Source organism: Sus scrofa, chromosome 15 (assembly GCF_000003025.6).
Source record: "Sus scrofa isolate TJ Tabasco breed Duroc chromosome 15, Sscrofa11.1, whole genome shotgun sequence".
In the NCBI taxonomy this organism is placed as follows: Eukaryota; Metazoa; Chordata; class Mammalia; order Artiodactyla; family Suidae; genus Sus; species Sus scrofa.
Window position 1 is genome coordinate 71,119,243 of NC_010457.5, and position 27,503 is coordinate 71,146,745.

The 27,503-nt window shown below is 36.2% G+C and overlaps 1 protein-coding gene across 4 annotated transcripts in view; it reads right to left on the minus strand.

Annotated features, from left to right (window-relative positions):
* GRB14 (growth factor receptor bound protein 14) overlaps window positions 686–27,503 on the minus strand; it is a 127,499-nt gene continuing 100,681 nt past the window's right edge. For 2 of the 4 annotated variants that reach the window (XM_021075426.1, XM_013984198.2), the window contains 10 exons: window positions 25,741–25,815; window positions 22,749–22,886; window positions 18,126–18,236; window positions 17,839–17,934; window positions 10,970–11,050; window positions 5,470–5,586; window positions 5,306–5,378; window positions 5,077–5,164; window positions 2,521–2,614; window positions 686–1,312 (listed from right to left, as the gene is read on the minus strand). In XM_021075426.1, coding sequence (XP_020931085.1) covers window positions 1,166–1,312; window positions 2,521–2,614; window positions 5,077–5,164; window positions 5,306–5,378; window positions 5,470–5,586; window positions 10,970–11,050; window positions 17,839–17,934; window positions 18,126–18,236; window positions 22,749–22,886; window positions 25,741–25,815 — 1,020 coding nt within the window. In that variant the 3' untranslated portion in view covers window positions 686–1,165. The remainder of the gene's footprint in view (window positions 1,313–2,520; window positions 2,615–5,076; window positions 5,165–5,305; window positions 5,379–5,469; window positions 5,587–10,969; window positions 11,051–17,838; window positions 17,935–18,125; window positions 18,237–22,748; window positions 22,887–25,740; window positions 25,816–27,503) is intronic. The other 2 variants (XM_021075427.1, XM_021075428.1) reach the window with 2 other exon arrangements.

The following is a 27,503-nucleotide window of genomic DNA, read 5'->3' on the forward strand; positions in this document are numbered from 1 at the left end:
TTAATAGATTTTGCATCTGTGATTTTAATAGATTTGATCAGGTTAATGATTTAGATGGATAAGGATCTAAAGAACCTTCTGAAAGTTACAGCATGGGATAAATGTGAAATATTAAGGTGAAAACGTTACACTATCATAGATTACATGCCATGAGAAAGCATATGCAAATTATATAAATCCCCTATGATTTGGGATCATTTTCTTAAAAACAAGTAGATAGTTTCAGTTAATCCTAAATGAGTGAGGAGTTCCCGTCATGGCGCAGCAGAGACGAATCTGACTAGGAACCAGGAGGAAACAGGTTCGATCCCTAGCCTTACTCAGTGGGTTAAGGATCTGGCATTGCTGTGAGCTGTAGTGTAGGCTGCAAATGCAGCTCGGAACTGGCATTGCTGTGGCTGTGGTGTAGGCCACCAGCTACAGCTCTGATTCAACCCCTAGCCCGAGAACCTCCATTATGCCTTGGGTACAGCCCTAAAAACCAAACAAAGAAACAAACAAAAAATCTTAAATGAATGAAAAAAAGTGCAATGGATAATGTGCCACTAATAACTATAATACCAGTGTAAATAGTATAATAACTTAATATGTAATAAAATCACCCTGAAAATACATTTCAAAATAATTTTAAGCTGCTATTTCAAAATATGGTTTGATTTTAAAGTTAAAATAAACAGAAATTATATAATTCAAGATAGTTTTTAATATTATTAACAGGTTGTGGGTAGCTTCTTTCAATTTTATCAAACTTTTTGAGTTACAAAAACAGTAGTGTCACTGAAATTCAGTCCATAAATTATTCATTCTGAATCCCCAATATTTTTTTCATATTTTGTGACTGAGAATTCTAATGCTACCAGATAGTAAATAAGGACAGAAAGATGTTCAAAATATGCATATTTGAAGAAAATATTACGGTAGTGTAAAATCACACAAGAACACAGCAGATCATTTTTTTTTCTGAGGTTTAATTTTAACTAATGAATTTTTAAATGATGAAAGTAATATTAATCCAAATCTTATTTGTAATATGCAAACTATTTTTTGTAACTTTTGGTGAAACAGATTCTTTTTACCACGGCAATGCTTTCACCCTTATTCATGGTCTTTTTTTTTTTCTTGAGTCCTTTTTATTCAACAGTTTAACAAGTCACTTCTGGTTTGGCTAAAGTGCAATCCTAGCACAATAATGTTTCAGCTTGCAAGGAAGAACTCCCTTATTGAGTTGATAGAACTCCACCAGCTGGATTAGATCTGTAAATCTCGTGTGGCCATCATCCAAGGTGTGAAACATTTCACCATCATCTTCCACCTGCAATAGGAAAAACAACAAACTGGTAAGAAGGGCAAAATACCCAGAAAGACAAGCATAACCTACTGCATATTGCATCTCTAAATGCCAAAATTGACATATTTATAATACTAAAGGACAGTGGAAAGAATGTTATGGCATGTCCACTTCTTTTTTGTAACTTTACCTGCATTTAAAAGAAATATCATCTGATCCTAAGGTAAACAGTTTGGCTCTACTTTCTCTACCTCTAATTCTCTTAACGCTCTGTAGTTGTAACAGAATGACTCCTCTAAATCAATACACCATACACTGAGAAATCTTCTCTATTCAGTGTACCACCTACAGAAATTAATTTCTATTTCTACTTGTCTACCTAAAGCCTCGCTTGTATATTAAATACAAATATCATCGTAATTTGTATCAGAAAACTGATCTGGAGAAATCAAACATTATGTTAATGGAATGACAGTTTTTTTTTTTTTTTTTTCAGTGAGATCTTCTGGCATTAAACAAGTCATACTTGCCAGGGACTTTGCTCACATAATCAGTGAAGTAGGCAAGGTATTTCATATGGACTTTGGATAATTCCAAAAAGAGGTCATTCAAAAAAAGAAAACACTTGCAACTTAGCAGTGTCAGGTAACACTTTCCTGAAAGTATACTGAATCTCTGTTCCACACTATCTGTTCCAATATACAGACCATATGCATACATACATGTACCGCCCCCACACATACAAGTTGTAGAAGCAACCAAAAAATCCCAAAGCAAGTTGTGCCTAGAAGCAGAATTACAGAAAATTTTAAAATGTGCTCAGAATAGCTTAAATGATCTCCAGTCCCATAGTACTATAATGATCAAAAACAAAACTCAAAAAAAAAAATGGGGGGGACAAGAGAGAAGTGGCTTTAAAATAATGGTTTTTAAAGAATCGCTAGTAGAATTTAGGAGCAAGAATCTCTAGTAGCCTTTTAACAAAAGGTGGCATGGGGTCTATATAATTTTATCAAATCATATTTCATGGGAAAAGGAAAATTTGATTTTTATAATTCTTGTATTTCTTATGTTAATTCAGACTCATAAAACCATTTCTGCCAAACTTAACTCTAGTCAAAGCATAATTTTCCAAGTTATATTTAATAAAAGAACCAAAGAAAACTAGTTTCCAAAAGCATATGCACTAAGATCATCTCTAATATATGAACATAAAGTCACAAATTACTTACTGGTATAATTTGAAAGTGCTTTATTTTTTGTCCATGACTCATTGACAGTACGAAAGTTTTAGGGTTACTCTGACTATCCCGTACCAAGAAAACTCTAAAGAGAAAGAAGCAATTTCAATATGTTGCTACATTTGCTCATGGGTTTCATAGAAATATAGCCTGTACCAAATCCAGGTATTGTATTAAAAAATGTAGCCAGAATCTTCCTTTACTGTATATTAAATGATGGGATTATCCAACATGGTATATATAATACAATCTTATTATAAAACTATCATCAGAGCTAATTTAATTTTAATAGGATAAATATACATCTGTTTGTCAGGTTGTCTGCTCACAGTAATTGATATAATGCTGTGTTGGCATCAATATTAGCGCTTGTCCTTTTTCTACTGGGAAACTGGGTATCCACATGTAACTGTGTCACAGAGAATGAAGCATCAGCATATTGTTTTAACTTCTGGGTCATGTCAAGCCCTGAAAAGAAAATTATTTAGAAAGAACTAATTTTTTTTTTTTTTTTTTTGGTCTTTTTGCTATTTCTTTGGGCCGCTCCCGCAGCATATGGAGATTCCCAGGCTAGGGGTCGAATCAGAGCTGTAGCCACTGGCCTACGCCAGAGCCACAGCAACACGGGATCCAAGCCACATCTGTGACCTACACCACAGCTCACGGCAACGCCGGATCGTTAACCCACTGAGCAAGGGCAGGGACCAAACCCGCAACCTCATGGTTCCTAGTTGGATTCGTTAACCACTGCGCCACGACGGGAACTCCAGAAAGAACTAATTTTTAACGCCCTCTTCAACATCGGATCCTTTCTTTTGATTCTGGTTGCTACTATTACATACACAACAGAAAGTGAGAAATGAACATATTCTAAAAAAATCAATCCTGAAGTCATTTATTAAATGTTTGGGCAAAATTGCTTAAGTAAAAGAAACACCCAAACAACATGTACTTTAACCTTGAAGAATGAAGCAGAAAAGCCTCTATAACAGGCTAGAAAAACACGACATGGCCTAACGGCCTGAGAGAAAAATGCTTCCAGGCATGGAGTCTTATTTACTGGCAATTCAGTGCAAAAACAGCTTTGTGTTAATTGTTGGCAAATAGACTGTGCAAACAGTCCCCACTGGTGATCCCAACACCAATCACACTGTGCCTGAGCAAAGAGACAGCCAAATTTGAGCCATCACAGATGTCTGATGAGATTATCCATTTCATTTGAGCTGTGTGAGATTCCGACACTACATCTCTGGGAGATGGACAAAAGGGAGCTTCCCTGGTAAATCAGCTGTAATTCTCTTCCCACTCCCAAGTAGATCACCACTACCACCTAGTGGATTACCTGGCATCATCACATCTTTCCAGAGGAATACCAAAAAAAAAAAATGTTTTTAATTAAAAAATTGAAAAATAAAGATACTGTCATTCTTTATGCACTTATTTCATTTAATTAAAAAAACTGGGCTCACAAATAAGGGAAATTATATATAATCCTCCAAAACATTTGACAATTCTTTGTGATTTATTTCCTTTCTTGATCTTAGCAGATTGTAATTCTGCTGATTGTTCTGATTTATATCTAAAAAGATGGTGTTCCATGTAGAGAAGTATATTGCAATGTTTTCTTATATAGAGTCTACTGAAAGGCTGACTTGCTATTAATAATCTTCCATGTGAAGATTCATTTTTATCCAAATGCCAGTATTAAATCACCTTGAAATCTTGTTATCATCTTAAGCCAACCCTTGAAGATATAAGACCCCATCACCACTTGCTTAAATTGATGCTGGTTTTATTTATCATCCAATTTTCAATGCAACCTTCTTAATTTGTATTATATTTGGGAAGAGAATTTAGCTAGTATTATGGGAAGTATCTGAAATACTGAACAATTTGAGGAAAAGAAAATTCTTTAGAACATACATCTTGCATAACATTTTCTACTTCTCCTGTATCTTCTGTGGTATCCCACTAAAAGATAACACGAGAAGAGTCAAAAGTACTATTTTCACAGGTTTATATTACTTTAAACTGTTAAAACTTAGAGAAAGGAAAATAGGGATGTGAACAGAAAGAAACAATAAAGCAGTTCTAAATACATAAGAAAACAGCTTTCTACTTTTAACACACCCTGCGTCAAACTTAAAAAAAATGTATAACATGTAAGACGGTGTCATGATATAAACCATACTTTACAAGCAAATTAATTATATGTTCAAATCAAAATGCTGACACCCCAGAACAAATTCCATCCCCCACCCCCGCCCATCAATTGAATTTGAGATACAGAGAATGGATAATATTAGTGATCACTGGTTGGGGCAGAGTATCCTTTTCAGTTATCTGCCCCTTTATGCACAAATACTAAGCATACACTGCATAACAGGAACTGTACAGGGATTGCTAGGATTCAACAGCAAAAATCCTTACAGAACAAAGTCACTTCAATTTTAATAAGCCAAAGTCAAAACCCTGTGTGTGTATTGAAGAAGTCATTACTGATTACAGGAGGGATCAAAAATCACTGGTATTCAAAACTAAACTTACCCATCCACTAGACCTTGCTGAATAATCAATCGCTGAGCTTCATCTCTAGAAATTTTGTGGTGAAACCATGGTTGAGACCGGTGAATAGCTGAAGAAATAAAGAAATACAAAGATTTGTTTCAAATGATCACAGTTTAATTACACATACTTTCCACCCTAACCTCTCAGTGATTCATCTAAATGCACATCTCTCCACCTCTTTCATCACAGTGAATATGCACAGACATACCCATGTTGGTGGCAGAGCTCTGTGAAGAGGCAGTGGGGCTACCATGAGTGCCCAGGCGTAAACATCCTTTTTTCTGTGCAAGGAAGCAGGAAACAAATTTCAACTTTTGGGGTGAGACAAATTCACATCATAAATATTTTGAAGAACATGAAGCTAATTTTTACCCTCCAAGCTAGTCCTTCTTCAACTGCAACTGAAAGGGCCTCAGTGGGATTTTCTATAACTCTGCTTTTCTGGCCTGAGAAGTCCATTGCTACCAGGGAATTCTCTGATATACTTCTCTGGGGGAAAAAACACATTTTTACCTTGAAAAGATCTTTGAAGTTACCTTTCAGTGCTTTGCTGGAAATACGTTTCCATTTTAGGATGTGGTTCCAAAGGTGGCTAGCAGGAAATTAAAAAGTTAACAATACATATTCAAGAGAAAATAGTGCTATATTTTGGCTAAATAAGTTACACAGTTATTTATAAAGGTCACTGAATTAAATGTTGAACAAAGAGAACAAAAGCCTTCTTTCTCCTAAAACAACCCCATCTTTTCATATTCTTTATTTAAACACAAAAATGATTTAGAAGGGAATAACCCTTCATGTGGCTAAAATATTTATTGCTTCCAAACTCATCTCTCCATTATGTTTTGATTCGTCAGTTATCACTTAGATGTGAAATCTATAGTTATAAAACAGCTATGTATTAAGATGCAAAATCCACTAACACTATAACAGATTGACTTAACATCACTTTTTTAGAAAGAGTACTCATACTTTATAACTAATGAAATACAATATGTACTCTTTAAATACACATACACATCACATCAACTTTCCTCTTATTTAGAAAATGAAATTTAGTGAAATAATTCAGATACCTCCATAATATTAAAATTACTATGATTTAATATGTATTTTTTTCATCTTGTAGGCACAAACATGGCAAAATGAGAGCTGCAAAAATAAGTCTGAATGAAAAAAGAACTGATATAAAAGGAAGACATCCTAAAACAAACGCAATTTCAAACAAGTAATGAAGTTGTCTTTTTGCCAATTACTTTTTTATTCACAATCTCTGAAGGTGAAAATAAAACATCCCAAACATGGAACCTTATTTTTATTTTCTCTTTGTTAGGGCTCTACTTGTATGCATCCCAAGTCATGCATCCTAAAAACAACAACTGTCAAAATCTCCAGTCAAGGAGTTCCCATTGTGGCACAGTGGAAACGAATCCAACTAGGAACCATGAGATTGCGGGTTCAATCCCTGGCCTTGCTCAGTGGCATTGCCATGAGCTGTGGGGTAGATCGAAGACACCCCTTGGATCCTGAGTTGCTGTCTATGGCTGGCGTAGGTCGGCAGCTGTAGCTCTGATTTGACCCCTACCCTGGGAACCTCCATAGGCTGAGTACAGCCCTAAAAAGCAAAAAAAAAAAAAAAAAAAAAAAAAATCTCCAGTCAAAAGTGTCACTCAGTTTATAATTTATAATAATTAAAACTCTTCAGGAGTTCCCACTGTGGCTCAGTGGTAATGAACCCAACTAGTATCCATTAAGATGTGGGTTAGATTCCTGGGCTCACTCAGTGCATTAAGGATCTGTCATTGCCGCAAGCTGTGGTGTAGGCTGCAGGCAAGGCTTAGATTCCGCATTGCTGTGGTTGTGGTGTAGGCCAGCATCTAGAGCTCTGATTTGAATCCTGGACTAGGAACTTCCATATGCCACAGGTTTGGTCCCCCCCAAACCAAAAATAATAAATAAATAGATAAATAAAAAACTCCAGGAAAAAAAATCCCCAAACAGCATAGACATTGTTTAATAATTATTCCCTGCTTTTCATTAATAGAAGAGCAACATAACCTCATGGTAAAGGATGAGGCAAGGTACACATGGAGACATATGGCTTGAGAGCATTTTCTCTCTCTCCATGTATTCGGCCATACCCAGCTTGCTAACAAACTCTGGTCAAACCTGATCCACAAACAAAAATGGAGGAGGGATTGGAATCATTTATCACTGCATTACACATCCCACTTTATTAGCATTTGTTATTTCCTCTTGAAACCTTGCTGTAGTGGTTCACAATCTTATTATGGTTCATCTTTATTTCTGGAGATCCAGTGTGCAATCTTTCATTTGTTACAGGAGCCTTTATAACTGACAGCTGCTCTTTCCAGACAGATGCTGTCTCTGTAATCTCTATTTGCTGTCACACCTTACTTTGCCCTTCTCACCCCGTGATCTTCTGTGCTGGGCTGTGGACCAGTCGGATATACTTTTGCTTTGCCGACATTAATGAAAAGCTTCCACCTGCCCAAAGCACAGAGTAACTAATCTCAATCATAATGATAGCTTTATCCTTATAATATCTCTGCCTTCACATGCCAAGATGGGCTCTGTAATTGCCAAGTCCTGATAACATAAAAATACTGTTAGGAAAGGAAAAATAAATATAATCGGTTGTTCTTATTCCTTTTTCCTTTTTCCCCCCTATAATGCAAGCTGAAATGTAAAACAAGAGCCCATTGTCCCCTAATTACTTGACCTAAAGTAGGGAGTCTATGATACAAATAAGTATTTTCATTTGCTGCATTAGCTACACTAGGAGAAAACACAGGAATATAGCAAATGTTTTCTACTGAATGGCAGGTGGTGGATGAAAAATTAATAGTTTACCTTTGGTGGACAAAGAAATGGAAGTGAAGCAAAATCTGACTTGAACCAAAAGGTCATTTTCAGCTCAATTTCTTTCACATAGGAAAGCAATGTTGATAGCATTCAGAAACAATGTATATCTCAAATATTTGCTGCTTTTATTCTAGCTTTTTCTTCTGGTGAAATAAACAGGGTAAGCCCAAAAAAAGTGTGCATGATTTTAATGGCATGCCTCTCTTTTTAAGGCAGAAAAGAGACATAGGTATACCCTGGATTATCTAGACCACTCCTTGAAATCAGATCCAAACACTTTTAGTGAGGCTGGGACACGAAATGGTTTTCAGGCCGCTTAGCTAATTAGCAACTAGTAGCTACACATTCCCTGTCACCTTATTTCAAAGACCAACATAAATGCGCAGCACAGTCCTTAGTGAGAGGGCACAGAATTTCCTCAGATATTGGGTTTTTTGTGTGTGTGCATTTTTTTGTGTTTTTAGAGCCGTACCTGTGGCATGTGGAGGTTCCCAGGCTAGGCGTCCATTCGGAGCTGTTGCTGCCGGCCTATGCCAGAGCCACAGCAATGCCAGATCCGAGCCGCTGCTCACAGCAACATCAGACCCCTAACCCACTGAGCGAGGACAGGGATCGAACCCACAATCTCATGGTTCCCAGTTGGATTTGCTTCCACTGTGCCACGATGGGAACTCCAGATACTGTTTTCTCATCAGCTTCATTCAGAGCCAAAGGACATCAGAGATGTAATCAATTATAGAGATCATGCAAATACTCCCCTTATTTTATACTGCAGGAAGCCAGTGACCAAGATCATATAAACAGCTTATGGTAAAAATGGTAACAGACCCTATCTAAGGTTCTTTTATATACCATGGAATGGGAGGTACAGGGAAGAAAATGCAGTTCGGAATGTCTAGTTCACGGTCAACTGTAAGAAATAAGAACTTGACTTGTTTTTCCCATCCCTTCACTACAGCCAGGTCATATTAACAGATGCTCCTTTAAATGAATCTTTTGTTTGCCCTAAAAAGGGCCAAATATATTTGGCTTCTTGAAATATCTGCTGATGATTCTCATTTCAAGGCTGATAGGGTGGCTATTATATGCTATATACTGTGATGTTGTTCATTATGATACGATAATTTTTTTTCTTATTTCCCTTCTCAAAATGAATCCCTGGACTAGAAGACAAAATTATTCTTTTAAAACTATAAACTATGCTAAAGTTTTCTATGTTGCTCCCTGAACATGGTGCCCCAGTGAAAAACAGCGGAGGCCAGGAGGGCCACTGGCATCCAGGATATAGGTCACTGATTCTTTCAAAATAATCTAGAAAATTATCATGGGATTCTGCATAACACCAAAGTAAACACAAATACCTCCTCAACCTCTTAGTTTCTTTCCTTCATGAAATTTTAGAAGAGTACAATGTAACTCTCCATGCTATTCTCTCTGACCATGTCAACTGCCATACAGGACCGGACCTTGCTACATAGTACAAACCTTGTGTCCTTCAATCACTATTTACAGCCAAATTCACTCAAGCAGTTTGTCTTTTCCTATACAAGGTGCTGACCAAATAAAGCTACATTAACCAAACTGTGACAGACATAATGATAAACAGTAGGATCACTTCCTGTGGAAAGAGGCAAGGAAAATACCATACTTGTACACTAATGACAGTGATGAGACTAGAAAATACTTACTTTATAACATTTTTTCTATGACTAAGGGGACATTAAACAATAATCAGCTGCTACTAACATGCTCATTCTAATAACTTTGGACTTGAAAAGAAATTTAGAAGACTTTAGGAAATGATTAAGATAATAAAATTCATTATTCATATGTATGTATATATATATATGAATTAAAAGGGTAACTGACAAATTGTAAAAATACTCACCTTAAAGCTATTGCTTTTATAAAAATTCATTACATTCCTTAGTGTCTTATTTTAGGGCAAAAAAAGTAATATGATACAAAGATGAAAAGTTACTCTTCCATAATTTAAAGCAACATATCTACAGAATTGGAGTTCTTTTTCATACTAGTCTATCAGATTTCACAATCAATATTATTTCATGCCTCATTCCTAGAACTGAGTTTTCATCTCCTATGTTACATGTGGGGAAATGCACCTTCCTTGGTCACAGCCATGAAGCGCATATTTTTAACCTAAGTGGAATTGTGGCACGTTACCTGATTTGTAACACAGGCACATATGTCTGAATTTTTAATATACTCCATATTAAGGGGCACAAGCAAAAATAGCAGTATATAAACTTTAAGTTCAGAAATAAATTTCTTGTGTTAATCCACAGGAAATTAAAATTAGGCCCCAAAGAAGGAAAAAGATTTATCTGTGTATAAATATTCAAATGGCATTTGGTATAAATCTGAGAAATGATAAGAGTCTTAATGTAATGTACAACCTATATTTTGGCTTGCAGCTTTTGGGTTTCCTGGAGAGCAGTATGCTTTTCAAGGAACTGGAACTTTAAAAATTTTATTGTTAGAAAGTCGAATGCAAAAGAGCTCACATGGGTATAGGACAGCATTAAAAATTCCAAAACGTTGGTATCTCTATACAAGGCTATGATAATCCCAGAATTAATATTTAAATAAATAATCCCACAATCAAATCAATAATTAAGAAAGATCTACAATCTCAAGTAAAATGTTCTATAAATTATCTTAAGAGCTAATCCTCAAACATTGTAATGACACAATTATTTTAAATATAAATTTACCTTTAACATAACACATTATTTAATTGAATATTTCATGTATATGCTATTGTGATTTTATCATATAGGTTGCAATCATATAAAGTATAAAAACAAATAGTTCAATATAACATGATAATAGGGTGGTGCTGAAAAGTTACTTTACTTGACCAAAAGGAAAGAAGAGAAATGTATTGTACATTTATAATGTAAGGTTGCAAGTTAAGGTAATGTAATAATAAAACAAAATTTAAGTTCAAAAACTTGGTCCTTACCATGGGTGATATACTCTGGGAACTGCAGCCACTTCTACCTTGATATGGATGCATGTAATTCTGGTACAGCTGCATGCCATACTGCAGAATAAATAAAGATTCATTCTCACCATTTAACTACATAGATAGCTTATGAAGATCAATACTTCCATTAATTATACATCATCAATATACAAAATAAAAATTAGTCTTCTTTAAAACAAATAAGTATAGCAATAAAAACTTTGAAAGATAAACTTTTAGTGCCCTAAATAGTACAGTTTAAAAGACAGAGTTTTCTTTTATTTATTTCAAAAAATTTTTATTATAGTTGATTTACTATGTTCTGTCAATTTCTGCCGTACAGCAAAGTGACCCAGTTATACATATACATACATTCTTTTTCTCATAGTATCCTCCATCATGTTCTACCACAAGTGATAGTATACAAGTTCCCTGTGCTATGCAGCAGGATCTCATTGCTTATCCACTCCAAATGCAATAGTTTGCATCTACTAACCCCAAACTCCCAGCCCCTCCCTCTCCCTCCCCTTTGGCAACCACAAGTCTGTTCTCTATGTCTAATGTGTTTGTTTCTTTTCTGTAGATAGGTTCATTTGTGCCGTATATTAGATTCCAGATAATAATAAAAGACAGTGTTTTCTATTTGGACTCGCACCTAAGATCTAGTGTACAGCATAGTGTATATCCATAAAGATCTGGAACTGGGAGTTCCCATTGTGGCTCAGCAGAAATGAATCTGACTAGCATCCATGAGGATGCAGGTTCGATCCCTGGACTTAGCTCAGTGGGTTAAAGATCCAGCGTTGCTATGAGCTGTGGTGTAGGTCGCAGACGTGGCTCAGATCCTTCATCGCTGTGACTGTGGTGTAGGCCAGCAGCTACAGCTCTGATTCAACCCCTGGCCTGGGAACCTCCATATGCCTTGGGTGTGGCCCTAAAAAGACAAAAAAGATCTGGAACTGACATTCCTACTCATTATTCTTAGTGTCAACAGCACCAAGACAATTTGGAATGATACATCACTTAGCGATAAGAAAGCTTACTTGGCGGAGTTCCTGTTATGGCTCAGCAGTAACAAACCCGACCATATCCATGAGGATGCAGGTTCGATCCCTGGCCCTGCTCAGTGGGTTAAGGATCCAGCATAGCTGTGGCTGTGATGTAGACTGGCAGCTGCAGCTCTGATTTGACCCCTAGCCTGGGAACTTCCATATGCCGCAAGTGCAGCCCTAAGAAGACAGAAAAAAAAAAAAATTCACTTGGGAAGGGTGCCTGGCTTTATGGTACAAAAGCTCTGAGACTCTAGCACATAACCTTAGCAAAACTGGGTAAAATTTACTATAACTCTTCAACGACTGATTGATGAATCACATAGTCTTTTATGATCCATAAACTGGATCCTATTTTAAAGATTCTTGTCACTCAATCACCCTCTGGTAACAATACTCTTGGGGCATTGTTTAATTTTTGGTTTTAAATTCAGAGAAATCAAAATTTGGCTTTAAATTCAGGGGAATCAGGCTGATTTCAGACAAAGTGTCACAGAATACAATGTAAAGAGCAGTAGGTAAGAACTATAGTATCTTTACTTTCAGGAGAACTGTACTGATGGGCTACAGTTAGAAAGTGGGTCTAGATAATAACTGGATTATTAGTTTGAGAAACATTAAGAATGCCAACTTCTGTGGCCAAATTTATTTTTCAGGAACCCTCATCTGAAACTGGAAGATAATCCCTAGATTTAAGTCACTTTGTTAGAAAGAAAGAAAGAAAAAAAGAAAGAAAGAAAGAAAAAGGGAGGGGGGAGGGTTGGAGGAAGAGGGGAAGGAGGGAAGGAAGGAAGGAAGGAAGGAAGAAAGGAAAAAAAAAAAAGCAAGCAAGCAAGCAAAGAAATGATAGGCTTCTTTTTTCTCCACTACGCTCTATTATTCTCTACATTTCACAGAGCTATAATGAACTTAAAAGTAGGTCCTATAAAAAAGAGACTGAAGACACCATGGAAACCAATCTTACCCTTAGGATGAATTCCATTTAAACATTCCAACAGAGCTGTTTCTCTACTAAAAACCATTTTCTTAAAAGCAATTCCAGCAAAGTGGATATATTTGGTAATTAGGCAGAAAATCAGAGGGGGGCGAGGGGAGTCACTGTTTTCAAGATTTTGCTTTTAACATGAATACAAACCCAGTCATTAAAGATTCTCTGTGTTGACTTCTTTATCCAATTATTTCCCAACTTCTAAAAATTATTTTTTAATTTAAGGTTTGATTGACATTAATAGGCCCTAATGAAATCTATTTTAAATCAACTCCGAGCTTACAATAACTTTAAAAAGAAGACAGAGGAGTTTAATTCCTAGTCAAATTCATTTTGGAGAGCATACAATAGCCTCCAACCAACACTTTCACAAGGTACATGCTGCTTGAACACCTTTTATTTACCTGCAGTGAAAAGCCTGCTACCTACTAATAAGACTGTTTTCTTCAAAGATGTATTGTCCCTGGTACCTGTGGTGTTAGGTAGTTGCTTCTGTGCTGCTGGAAGTCTTTAGCAGGCAGTTAACTCTGGCCAAGGGGTAGGGCATGGGTCACCTTAACATTTCCCTGTCCTATGGAGGGGCAGATAAGGGACCAAAGAGTGTTAGAGAGAAGCTAGCAGAGTTGTAATTGAAGGGAAGGGGAAAAGACAACATGTAACTAGGAGACTGAACATGGGTAAATCTTCCCTTTTCTAAGTCTCTGACTTTCTATGATTCTGTCTGTAACTGGAATTTCTCCAGAGAGAATGGGAGTATCTCTGATGCTACATGAAGAGTTAATACGTGTCTCAGACAAAGAAAGGAAAAAAAAATAAGAGGCCAATCTAGGGGGAGGCTATATCTAATAAATAGTATATAATGAAAACAAGAAGGGCATTTGTTTTCCAACCAACACAGTCTAGTCTTTCCCTGCTCTTTGCTACTAGGTACAATGATAAACTCTGTAGATAACACAATAGACAACCAAAGGAGATGATCAAAAGATACCTCTATCACGAGGTGAACCTAGGTGCACCAGCCTAGGGGATTGAACAGGTATCCCACTGACAACAAGCTGCCAGTCCTCTATTAGCAAGCCTCAAATGTGCCTATGCTGGCAGGCCCAGGAACTGTTGGTGGTTTCTCATTGGCTCCAGGATAAAGGATCTGATGCTGGCCTTCCTCTCCAGCCTCATCTGGGAAAGCTTTGCCATAAGTGAAACAAACAAGGAACATAGATGTGGGAGCAGAATAACAGTCCCTATATATATGTTCATGTCCTAATCCCTGGAACCCTGAACATAGGCTACCTGGCAAAAAGGGGAGATAAGGCTGAAGATACAATTAAGAGTGCTATTCAGCTAACTTTGAAATGACTTTGAGTGACTAGCTTTGATTTCCTGGTAGATCCAATGCAATCACAGTGGTCCTTATGTAGAGTGAGAAGAGAGTACCCCAAAAATGGCAACATGGAAAGGACTTGGCTGGATATTACCAGCTTTAAAGATGAAGGAATGTGCTATGAGCAGCCTCTAAAGGCTGGAAAAGGCTCGAAAATGGATTCCCCTCAAAGTTGCCAAAGGAGAATGAGGCCCTGTTGGGACCTTGCTTTTAGGCCAATGAGACCCATTTCAGACATGTAGAATAATAAATTTGTGTTTTAAGTCACCACGCTGATGGTAATGTGTTACATACAGCAGCTATAGAAAACTAATACAACAGAGCATCTTTAAACTTGGCATCTGTGACTTAAAAGAGGCTTTGAGAAGAGTCAGACAAGAGAAAAAAGGGGGGAAGGGGACAATCTTCCAAAAACTGAGTATTCTGGATATGGAAAGAACAAAGAAAGTTTTAGTATATTCCATAGTTTCTTAGACGCACATTTGTTTTCAAACTTTAACATCTGTAAATGTGTATTATAGTCTATGGCATCTTGTATTCACTGTGAACCAAGTGACTTGCCATTGCCTGAAGTTAATGTGATCAATAAATCATTGGCATCAAACCTTACCAAAGGGATGCCAGTGGCTAGAAAGACAACCCCAAAGACCGTAATGGAGTACTCATCTGAGGGGCGCTACCTCCCCAAAGCTCTTGAAGGCACAGAGCTCAACAATCTGTAGAAAGTATGAGTATCCATGACTCTGAGATGAAAATGATTTGGAAAAGTCAGATTTAGACATGAAGAAGTTTCAAGAATACCTCAACTAATTTATTTCATACACACACACACACACACACACACACACACCATGATACATATACCTGTGTATATACACAAAATTGATAACATCAACTAAAAAGAAAATCAGGGCTATACGCCTAAATAAATCTATTTAAGTTAAATTAAAAACTTTAAGTGATAGGAAACCTCATATCACAAGTTTATTGGCATAATTCTTTTCTTTCTAGTTACACAAAAAATAATGGAGCATCCCCACAATATCAATGTCATGTTAGAGTCACTGAAAGACTGATTAAAGGAAGTGGGTTTACCACCTGCTTCCCTGTTGAGTGTCTGAATTTCAGCCCAAGTTAGAAGGGAGAAATACTTAGCTAACAAGGTTGGAAAGACTCTCCTCTACCAGCCTAGCCTGATTTCCAGAGCTTGGCTGGAAGGGGAGAGAAAATCAGAGACCTCAAGGTATTTTCTCTACCATAACTGTGATGCAATAAAGTCTTCCAAAGATTTCCAGCTTCTTTATCTGCAGAAGGACTTTTTTTCACCTTGTTTGTTTTACATTTTATACAATGAGGGCAACACAGAAGTGACTACTTACTATGAGGGTTTGAAAGAATCTAGATCTAGACTTCTAAGATTTGTTGAAACCAAAATCTTGACAGTCATTTTAATAGTAGACTATTTGAGAAACAAACCAACCTCTAATAAATAGGCAGCTATAGCGACTTTCTGTCATAATAGCAAAAGGAAGAAAATTTCACAGTTAATCCAAAAACTCTTCTTTTAAAGTACTTTTTAAAAACCTTCTTCCTACCACTTCACACCCACTAGGATACTTTTTTTTTTTTTAAATGGAAAATAAGTGTTGGTGAGGATATGGAGAAATTGGAATTCTTATACCTTGTTGGTGGGAATATAAAATGGTTTAGCCTCTGTGGAAAATATTTTGGCAATTCATCAAAAAGTTAAACACAGAATTACATGACCAGCAATTCCATTTTTAGGTATATATTAAAAAAACTGAAAACTGTTTCTCAAACAAATACATATACAGACGTTCATAGCAGCAGTATTCACAACAGTAAAAAGGCAGAAACAATCTGAATACCCGTCAATAGATAAATGGATAAACAAACGGTTTATTTAACATACACATATATACAATGGAATAGTATTCAGCCACAAAAAGGAATTAAGTACTGATATACACTACAATGTGGATGTCATTGTGCTAACTGAAAGAAACCAGAAGCAAAAGGTCACATATTGTGTGATTCCATTTCTATGAAACATCCAAATTGGTAAATCCATAGACACATAACATGGATCAGTGGTTGCCAGGGGCTGGGAGTAATTGCTTAATGGGTACGGAGTTTCCTTTTGTGGTGAAGAAAATGTTTGGAGCAAGATAGAGGTGGTAGTGGTACAACATTTTGAATGTACACCATGCCTCTGAATTGTTCACATTAAAAATACTTAAACTGGAGTTCCTATTGTGGTGGGGTAGGAACCCGACTAGTATCCATAAGAATGCACATTTGATCCCTGGCCTAGCTCGGTGGGTTAAGAATCCAGTAGTGTGGCAAGCTGCAGCATAGGTCACAGACACGGCTGGGATCTGGCATTGCTATGGCTGTGGCGTAGGGTGGCAGCTGCAGCTTCAGTTTGACCCCTAGCCTGGAAACTTCCATATGCTAAAGGTGCAGCTCTAAAAAAAAAAAAAAAATTAATAAATAAAAACTTAATTTGATTAAATTTGTTATGTGAATTTCACCTCAATTAAAAAAAAATTAAATGAACAGAAAATAAAAGTTTCTTCCAAGCCTGGTATGACAACAAATAATTCTGATCCTGATTATTCTGCCCTTCTTAAAAAGAAATGGATGATAAGTTTTAAAACTATACATTTAAAATTGTGCTAAATTTGCTAGCATACAAGTTTTGAATACAAATGTTTTCCATACTTTCTGGAAGAAATCAGTTCTGTGTCCCTCTTCCCTACCTACCTTTAGAACATTCTTAGTCCTTGTCAAAATTCCTACCAATACGTTTTGCTTATGGAAATTGTGATTTTTACACAGAACAAAGGTAAATGTTTTAATAATACAGCTATATTAAAACATATAAAGTAATTTGCATTAAACTAGGAAGCAATTTACATAATGCTTAGATGAAATATAAAACAACTGCACTAAACATATCCAGGTGGGCATATTTTAAAATACACTTCACATTGGATGGATGGCAAGGTTTTGGCAATGCCCGTAGCATGCAGAAGTTCCTGGGCCAGGGATAGAACCCGAGCCACAGCCATGACAACAATGGCAATGTTTTTAAATGCAAAGTCACAGACAGCAGAAATTTCCATCAGTTATCCTGGCTACATATGTAATACTTCTACAAAAAATAAAAATCAGAACATTTCTAAAAATGGAATACTCCACATACACAAGATAAATGTATTAGGTTATTCCACTCCACTCTGCAAGTATTTATCCTTTAGATAAAAAATAAAATACACACATTTGGTGGTGGTTATTTTTCTTCCTTCTCACACATATCCACATGGATTCACAGTAAGTTTTCTGAGTTTTGAAATACAGCTATTATGAAACTTTGATGGTCCTCCTAGCATTTAATAGAAATTCACGCCTGCAGCGAGATTACCTTAAGCAATCTAATCGCGGTCACCCAGCACGTCCTACTCTGCTCTTCTTCTGCACAGAGCATTTTCAGGTCTCGGGGCCCTCCCGCTTTGTTAGGCTAGAAGGCCACAGCACATTGTTTATCGTTAATGCATATCTTGAAGGTAACACCTGTTGAAATAAAAGCCACTAAAATTCTCCTATATATAAGAGAAAGCTGTCTCTTTTTAAAATAAATTAAAAGAAACTCAAGCTTACCTAAAAGGCTGAGGCTTGCTTTATTCATCTATCAAAATATTAAGCCTGTACCTTAAAGCAGAATCCATAGTTAGTCGGTGCTCCGTGTTTTTTTTTGCCTGCCAGTGATACATAAATATCACTATTGCCAAATTCGCTGAAAAACTGCAAATGCCGTGGTTCCTTAAAAAAATACACGTGTGTGTTGAAATGGATTCATATTTTGACACTACCTTTTCTATTTCTATTACATTACATAATTTATACCTTGGCAAAAATTATTCCAAACAATGTCACAGAAACAAAAGGAAAGGAAAATCAAGTCACTATATCCTTAAATGACCAGAAACTGAATACGAAATTATTCAATTTGAGAAGTGGCAATTTGTTTATAGTTTAACTTCCATTATACCAAAAAAAAAAAAAAAAAAAAAAAAGTGTCTTCCCATTTCAAAAGTGCTTGCTTTAACCACCATTTCAAGGAATCTAAGGGAGAGAAGTTAGCAAAGATGGCTTTTGAAAATGTTTTCCTTGTCTGGGTTTCAAGTAATGTTAGTTCCACAAAGGGAAAAAGGCCAGTTTGAGCTTCTGCAGTAGTTTAAAAAAAGAAGAAAAAGAAGCAGGCAACGATTCTCGCTTCATTCAGAAATGACCATCCCTCACATCCGTGTGCTGCCTTATACAAGCAATGAAACAGGCAGCATGATTACCTTCCTTTACAAAAGGAAGGAAGCCTGTACAGATGAATTCAGAGAAATTAGCTGGCAGTGCAATGTGTCTGATTTTCAAGGCAAAGTGGAATCATGAAGGGCTATTTCTTTCCCAGAAAGCCATGAGATTTAGAGCTGGTCATGGGAAATCACTGGGTCATATTATTCTGTGATAGGTTAATAACTTGGAGAAATGCTTAATTCTGGGCTGGAATGTATAATCAAAACTGACCAAAATGCACTTGTTCTTTAAAATCTTGCTGACCAGTAGTGTGGTCCCAGAGTTGCAGTATGAGCATCACCTGGGAGCTTATTAGAAATGCAAAATCTCAGGGCCCACCAAAGACCCGTTCATTCAAAATCAAAGTCTGCATTTTAACAAGAACCCAAAACTGAAATTTGAGAAACAGTGCTCTTAAAAAAAAGAAAGAAAGAAAGAAAGAAAGAAAGAAAGAAAGAAAAGACAAAGCAGAATATTCAGTAATTTTAGTAATCTGTTCAAATCCAATTCCAAAAATATTTCAGTTACTGGCCATTAGGCTGGCTATTCTATAAGTGATGACTAGTAAAGCAAGACTTTCTGTGTATGCAACTGTTTCTCTGTGTGTCACTATTCTTTAGACACTTTGATCTAATGATAGTTTCCAACTCCATGGCAGAAAAAAGGCATGAAAAGAAAACTGTTAAAAGAGACCCAGCCTAGGGTTCTTGGGAAAAGGGAGGAGGAGGGAGAAAGGTACTGCTGTTGGCATGGCCCTTAAAACTTTATTCTCTGATAGAAACTGATTTGCTAGGAAAAAAAGTTTGATTTCTCTAAAGATGGAATAAAACCATCCCTGTTCAGTGATAATGTAGAAGTCAACGTAGCTAAGTCATTCCAGTGTGAGGAAAAGTCAGCTCTAGAAACACTGGAAGGCCACAAGAGACATGAGGAGTTTCTTCTCTTGAATGATTTTTGTTCCATTACTGCACACACTAAGATTTCAGGCTGAGTTGGTGTGGTTAGCAAAAGCTAAGCGTATACACATGTGTATCAGTGGGGTGTTAGAAAACTGGGTACTTAGATAGCCTAAATATTTAGAAAGTAAAACAAATCAAGACCTTTCTCATAGAAAAAGGGCAGGAAGAGGTCACTTTGCCAGGCAGAAATGTCATATTAGGCATTAGATAACCTACATAATTTGTATCAAGGTCATAATCCTTGAGGTTGTCTAATATCTCAAATTTCTTTTTTGAGGGATAAACATAAAGTCATTTTCATGTATAGACTATGAGCTCATCAAGCACAGGGTAGAAAGACTTATGTATGATGCACAGCAAAGTCAGACACCATGTTGAGGAACTAAGGTACAGTCTGGGAATAGAGGTTTGATGCTTATAATGTTGTCTAGCCAAGCAGGGACTATTGAATGGCTTCAGTAGATGGAATAAGAGCTGTCTTGTTAAATAATGAGTGAGAAAGGAAAGGAGGTGAAGGGTGAGTTAAAAAGAAAATGGGCCATGGATTTTCAGGAGAAATCTGTTAAATAAAGAATTGAGAATTTAGAAATTAAGGAGATATTGTCATATCTCCCAGTGAAGAATCACTGGGAAGACACTGAAAGAAACATGATTACTGGATTTAGAAGCCATTTTTCTCTGATGTTAAAAGTAAAAAGATGACCCAGCACATATTTATTCAAAAAACATCGTATGTTATTTCATACATTAAGAACACTGGGAAAAGAGAAACTTCATTACAAAGGTTAAGAAAAAGCCTAAAACCTTAATCTCAAAAATGGGTGATTATTCATCCTAACACTATCTGTGATATAAAAATTTGAAAACTTTTTAAAGTTTTAAATCCTCAAGAAAAATTAGTTAAATGTATCCGCATGATAGAATACTAGTAGTTAAAATATATATACTTAAAAATAAAAGATTTCTGTAAAGGAACGGATTACTAAATAAGAAAAGCCCTATTCTATGATATATTCCACTACTTAAGCCTTAACGACACACACACACTTGCACGTATGTATGCACACATGTGTGAACAGTAACAAAGGAAAACCATATGAGGAAGGGGAAGAAAGTATGCGAGAATAGTAAGGAAAAATATGGAAATTATCATTCCTTTGCAACTCTGTTAGGACCACTAGGCCTGCCCCAAATGGCTAGTCTCCATCATTAGCTGTGTCCTGGGCATTTCCATTTGGATACTTCATCATTAGCACAATGTATCTAGAACTAAGATCATTATCTTTCTTCTAAGACAGTGACTTTCTACCAAATCTCCTATCCATTCCTGTTTATTCTATCATTTTCTATTTCTTTATTTTCTTTATTTCTTTCTCTAAGATCATTAAATACCTCCTCTTCTTTCATATCAATCAGTCAACCAAACCTAACCATGTGACATTTGATCTTGCGCTGCATCCCTTTCCTCTTCCTCCACTGCATATCCTAGGTTAGATCTCATGGCCTCCATCCTGGATTACTGAAATGATCATCTAATAGCATCTGTGTCTTGAACCAATCAATCAATCAGTCAGTCAATCTCTCCCCCTCCCTACTTCCACCTTCTGGTTTCCCTTGCCCCCTTCCCCTCTCCATTTCTCTGTCTCTCTATTTGATTTTTTTGTTCCCTATGGCCACACTAATCTTCTTACAACTTGATCATTATACTCTTTTCTTCAAAATTATATCTGTCCATGTCCTAACCTGAAGAAATTGTGAATGTAACTTTTTTGAAAAAGGGGTCTTTGCACATGTAATTAAGTTAAGGATCTAGAGATGAGAGCTAGATTAGATCATCCAAGTAGTCTCTAAATCCATGACAACTGTCCTTATCAGAGACACACAGAGAAAGGAGAGGCTGTGAGAAGACAGAGGCAGGGACTGGAGTCAAGCAGCCACAAACAAAGGGACACCTGGAGCCATGACTAGCCAGGGCAGAAAACCCTACTACAAATTTAAAGAAACAAATATTGAGAATGAGAAATAAATAATGAATATTTTCAGCAAAAAAGAAAAATGTGAACTTGCAGACTGAATGTGTATGTTGATAATCAAACAAGGTTTAGCAGAATATATCTGAACATACCTAGAAATATGGCCAGAAAACTACTAAACACCAATGAGGGTTTTCAAATACCAATGATTTTCAAAATTTGAGAAAGAGCTGGAGAAAAATGACATATTACCCATAAAGAAGCAACAATGTTATCACTGACAAAACAGATGCATGAAAACAGAATTAAACTCTCATGAAAATTCTTAAAAGTAGTTTTACTTGAAAGATATCGATGCACTGCATAAAATGTCAACACTTATAAAACAGGTATATGGCACAGTCGGCAACAACTAGGCTACAGACAGTGCTGAGCGCTATGGGAATTATATGCATAAGTGATTATGCATGTGTGCATGAAAATCTGCACAAACGCATTTAGGTAACCGTGTACACAGGTATACATACACAAGCACACAAACACATACATGCACCCCCGATCGTACCATGATAACTTCCTCTAGGAATTTACAATATAGGTAAGAAGACAAAACTAACACACTCAAAGGAATTAATAAGCAATTACGGACTCAGCCTAGTGTTACCAAGTGCATCAACATTAACAGACATTCAGAAGTGGGCAAGATCAGTGGTATGACCTGCGGTGAAAAAAAATACTGTAAACTACGTTGGGCTTCAAAACCTCAGTCTGGGTAAGGAGAAAGGGGGTAAATTCTGAGTCAGGAATAAATGGGCAAGGAATGTGGATCTGAAACAAGCTCATCCAGATCCCATCAGAGGATGTATATTGAAACTAGTGGGACATAAAACTGAATAATTAGTTTTTAAATAGACTATGGCGAATGTTTGGAAGCTAAAAAATTTACCAAATGTTAACATCATGTAATGAAGTAATGAATAAAACAAAGTAAAAGTCACTTTAACTTACAACTTCTGTTTAATTCAAAACACATCATTGATTTTCTAATTTACCTTAGATGTCCCTTTAGTAGAAAAATATAAACCAGATCTTCTTAAAAGGAAGTATATCTTTTTCCAGGACTTCTTTCCCTGTTCTTTTGCATGTAAGAAGCCATGGATTTCAGGATATGTGCTTGAACTCAGAAACATCTGGAAGAAAAATTAGATACTCTCATACAGTTCCTGAACCAATGACAGTGTACCTTTATATTTCAAATAGAAATGTGCAAAGTCAAACGGCAATATCGCTTATATATCATTACAGAAATAACATATATAGAACAGAAAATAAACAGTCTTGTGAAAACCTGAGGAAAGTTCCAAATGAAAATATGATCACAACACATACATTCTAAGTGATCAGTCTAACACCAAAACTATAGGCTATTAGAATGTCCACTTGAAAAGCTGAACTTCATCTACAGAGTTAAGTCTTATTTTCATCCCTTTCTATGATTTTCCTTGAGATGACAGATTGATCTATCCACCTCAACTTCACTATAGTAGAGGTAAGATGACGATTCTGACTTCCATTATTCAATTATTAAAGAAACTGAGCCAAGTTCACCTCTGTGATAAAGGTAAAGAAAACAATCTCTTCTTTGTCCTCTATGGTTCTCAGTTGTGGGTGAGTCTGGCAGTTTGTGTTTTCCAAAGAGAACTGCAACAGTATCTCTCATTCCACCTGATCTTCTGCAAATGTGATTCTGCCACTAAAACAAGAGGTGGCTCCTCTATCCCCTGGAATCTGGGCAAGGCCTGTGACTGCTCTGACCAATAACAGGATATAATGATAGCAACAGCTGCTGGTTCTAACTGTAGTCCCTTAACTAGCACATGGCTTTCACTCCTTAACTCCTGGAAGCTAGCTGTCACATAAGAAACTCGACAATCCTTAGATGACTAGGTGGTGAGAAGCACAAAGCAACTGGAAAAACCCTGAAGGATGAGACACTATGGGGAGAGAAAGAAAGGGGGAGAGAGAGAGAAAGAGGGAGGAGGGAGAAGAGAGACACCAAGGAGTACCAGGTACATGTAGTGAAGAAACGTCTTAGAAGAAGCAGTTCTACAATCCTCTTTGGGAGTCAATCTGCCTCAGAGATCCACCCAGCTAACCCTTTCCAAATCCTGACATACAAAATTGTTGACAAAATGAGAGCGGGTCTTTCAATGTTTGGAACTGTTACCTAGTGATAATTAACTGAGACAGTGGCCATTTGTTGGTCAGGAAATCTAGAATGAAATGGAATAGTTCTGAGAGGCTGTACCCAGCATCCTTAATAAGACAGTGAAAATGCATTAGCGTCTCACTAAAAGAAAAAAACAAAAACCCTATGATTAAACAATGCAAAGTGGAAAAACTGAAACTAAGAGAAAGTATCAGGTAAAACAATGTAATATATTTTAAAAGGCTACTAGGGGAAATGCTGATAGTAGATATCTATGTTTTCTAAGTAAATTAATAAAAAAACTTTAATTTAATAAGCCACAGATATTAATTAATTGACATGCAAAACAGGCAAGTAGGTTTTTTACTTTGAGTGCTTTCCAAGTTATTAAACCAAACCAATTAAATTTTAAAAAGGAAGTCACAGAGGTCACATTAGAAAAAGTAGAAACGTTTTAAAATGTGGAAACATTGCCTCAGTGGAGAGAAGAGGTCAGAGGCACATGCAGGACTATCTAATTCCAAAGCTATGATTTTTCTTGTTTTTATAATTTAACATTGGAGTAGTATAACTATATTATAGGAGAATGTCGGAAAAGAGGCAGAAGAAAAACTCCAGTCCACCATCCTGTCATAATCGAATGGAAAAGTATTAGGAGGCCTGAGAGCTGGGGGTCCTGGGGCATTGCCACTGCTACTCACCCTAATATTCTAATGCATGTCTGTAAAAACTCAGTAGCATACAAGCTTTTAGAAAAATCTCAAGACTGACTAATCATATTTATAAAATATTTTAAAGCAAAAAATGAAAAGCCCACAGAATTCCCTGGTAGCTCAGTGGATTGAGGATCCAGTGTTGTCACTGCTGTGGTTCTGGTTACCTCTGTGGTGCAGGTTAGATCCCTGGCCTGGTAAATTTTCATGCCATGGGCATGGCCAAAAATAAGTCAATAAAATAAAATAACACATACATAAAAATTAAAAAATAAAAAGCCTATATGAAATAAATTTGTAATACTCAATATATTTACCAGTATCTTCAAACACCAATATACTTAAAGTAATATCTATAATGAAACTATTAAATTTTTTTCATTAAAGATAAGAGAATATTGAGAGGTTTGGGGGATGCTTAGGGCTTAGATCAAAGAGCTACCATTAACTTGCTAACAATTGGGCTTCTGATGTGGAATTCTCTAATCTATCAAAAAATAAAATAAAATAACTTAAATCTTTCATCGCAATGAAAATGTCTTAGAAAGTGATCACTTAAACCACTGCCAATTTGGAAGAAATAAGTCCAAGAGATGTAAAACAGGAAAATTTTAATTAAATGACTAATATTCTTAATTCAGCTATTTCATATATCAATCAAGTATTTCCATCATATATAATATTTCACTTAATTGCTAAACACAAATAGGATTGAGGGCTGTTATTATGAAAGTTAATACAAATATCTGTTTGTAAAATGTCTAGAAATTTACCGAAATTTTTTTTTTCAAAGACTAATAAAATCTTTAAACACATCACAGAGCAAAACTCTGCAAATTTCCTTTCATGATACATGTTTTTTAAATGCTTAATATCTTTTGACAATTTTCCAAAACTGGGAAGAATAACAGAGTTAGGGGTCTTTATTGATTTAGGGAATTCTTCATCCAGATTTTATTCTTTCTTTTCTTTCTATTCTTTTCTTTCCTGTTTAATTTTACCTCCAGCAAAAATTAATCATTCAAGGCATAACATTCCAAAACCTAGAGCTGTATAAATCTGGACTTTGAAGTTTCCCTTTACTATTTATTACTTACATATTTTAATAAAAATATTTTTTACCTGCAAAATCTGTGTGGGGGATATTTCACCATTGGTTTCAGTTGCAAAAGACACCATATGCTCTGGAAAAAAATACTGACAAAAAGATACATGTTACATTATCCCAAAAGCCATGTCAGAAAAGACTGAGCTATGATTAACACAGTAATTAAAGCAAAAGCTGTTTAAATCAGTATGCTGAAAATTCATCCAAAGCACCTTTAAAAGTGCCAGTCCCTTATTCCATCCATAGGTATCTTAATGAGAAGGTAGGAGCAGGGCTCAAAGATTAGCCAAACACTCTTGATGGTGCCGATACACAGAGATCCATGCACTTCCAGTTACAAAACACTGCCCTTAGGTTGACAGGCTGCCAGCTCCCATATGGCTTCCGTTGGTCCTGCAACCATTCTAGCAGGTTCTGAAGGACTTGCAGATCCATTTTATAAAGTCAAGGCTCAAAGAAGTAAAGGATAAACCCAAAGTCACACCCCACAGTGTAGAGGAGCCAGGACTAAAATGAGAGGACCAGGGAGCCAAAAGTAGTCTTTCCCAACTACTGTTTTCCCAAACCTGTTTAATCATAAAACAGGACAGCTGTTTAAAATAGGACTTCCCAGCCTTCATTCTTGGAATGTCTGATTCAGTAGGTCTGGGTAGGACCTGGATCCTCTGTTTTTCGCAAGCACTATTTCCCTTCCCCAGGAAGTTTTTATGACCAGACAAGTTTAAGATATATTCTACCATCCTTCCTCTAGGACAGGTTTCGAACAGAGGTTCTATTGATGTTGGTCGAATAACACTGTGTTGTGCGGGACCGTCCTGTGCACTGTAGGATTTTTAGAGCATCCCTGGCCTCTACCCACTAGCAGCCCTCCCCATCCCCGCAGTATGACAACCAAAAATGTCTCCAGACATTATCAAATCACCACCTCCTCTAGTTGAGAACCGCTGCTCTGGGTCTACAAAACAAATCTACATCCTTGTTTAAATTTTTCTGAAAAAATAGATAAAACCGAAAACAAGAACTAAACCATAGGTCTTTAACTATGACTTTTAAATTCTTGCTTTTAATAAAGATTCACAAGAAAATTGTTTCCTTTCAAATTCTAATTCTATTTAATTTCTATTAGGACTCATTTTCTTTGTCAAAGATCATCCCATTATGCTTCTATTAATAGGTTCAAATAAGAGAGAACTTAAGAAGTCTTTCAGGGTTTGAAAATATTCTATTGTGGTATGTCTCACATATTTTTCATAAAGTATCATTTCAATCCAATTATCTAAAACTTAGTGTAAAAATACACTAAGGCCGCAAAGACAAAAACAATTTAAAATAATGAGCCCAGAGGCTATTCTGGCTTCTCTAGATCGCTAGTCTTCATTAGAATGTGACATGCATTTATTTTCTTTTAAAAATAACTATAATGAAGTAGTATTTACTAGGTAATGCACCGTTCTTTATTTCATTTCTATTTAGCTCAGTAATTATTGCATTGAAAGCAAAATAATTTGGAAAAGCAAGATGCATGTCAATCTTAAACTTCTGGCAACACTCCTCACAAACATCAACCTGTTTTTCCTTTAGAATTTTTCTTCTTTAATTTCCTAAATTCTATGAAAAGAGGTAAACCATAATATTTTGGAGCTTGCTTGGAGATATCTAATAATTCATTCCCCAAATCAACTGTAGAGTTGTTTTTTGTTTTCTTTAACAAGAAAAAGAAGCAACAGTTCCCGAAAACCATGTATTTGAACTTCTGTGATGATATCGACTAATTATC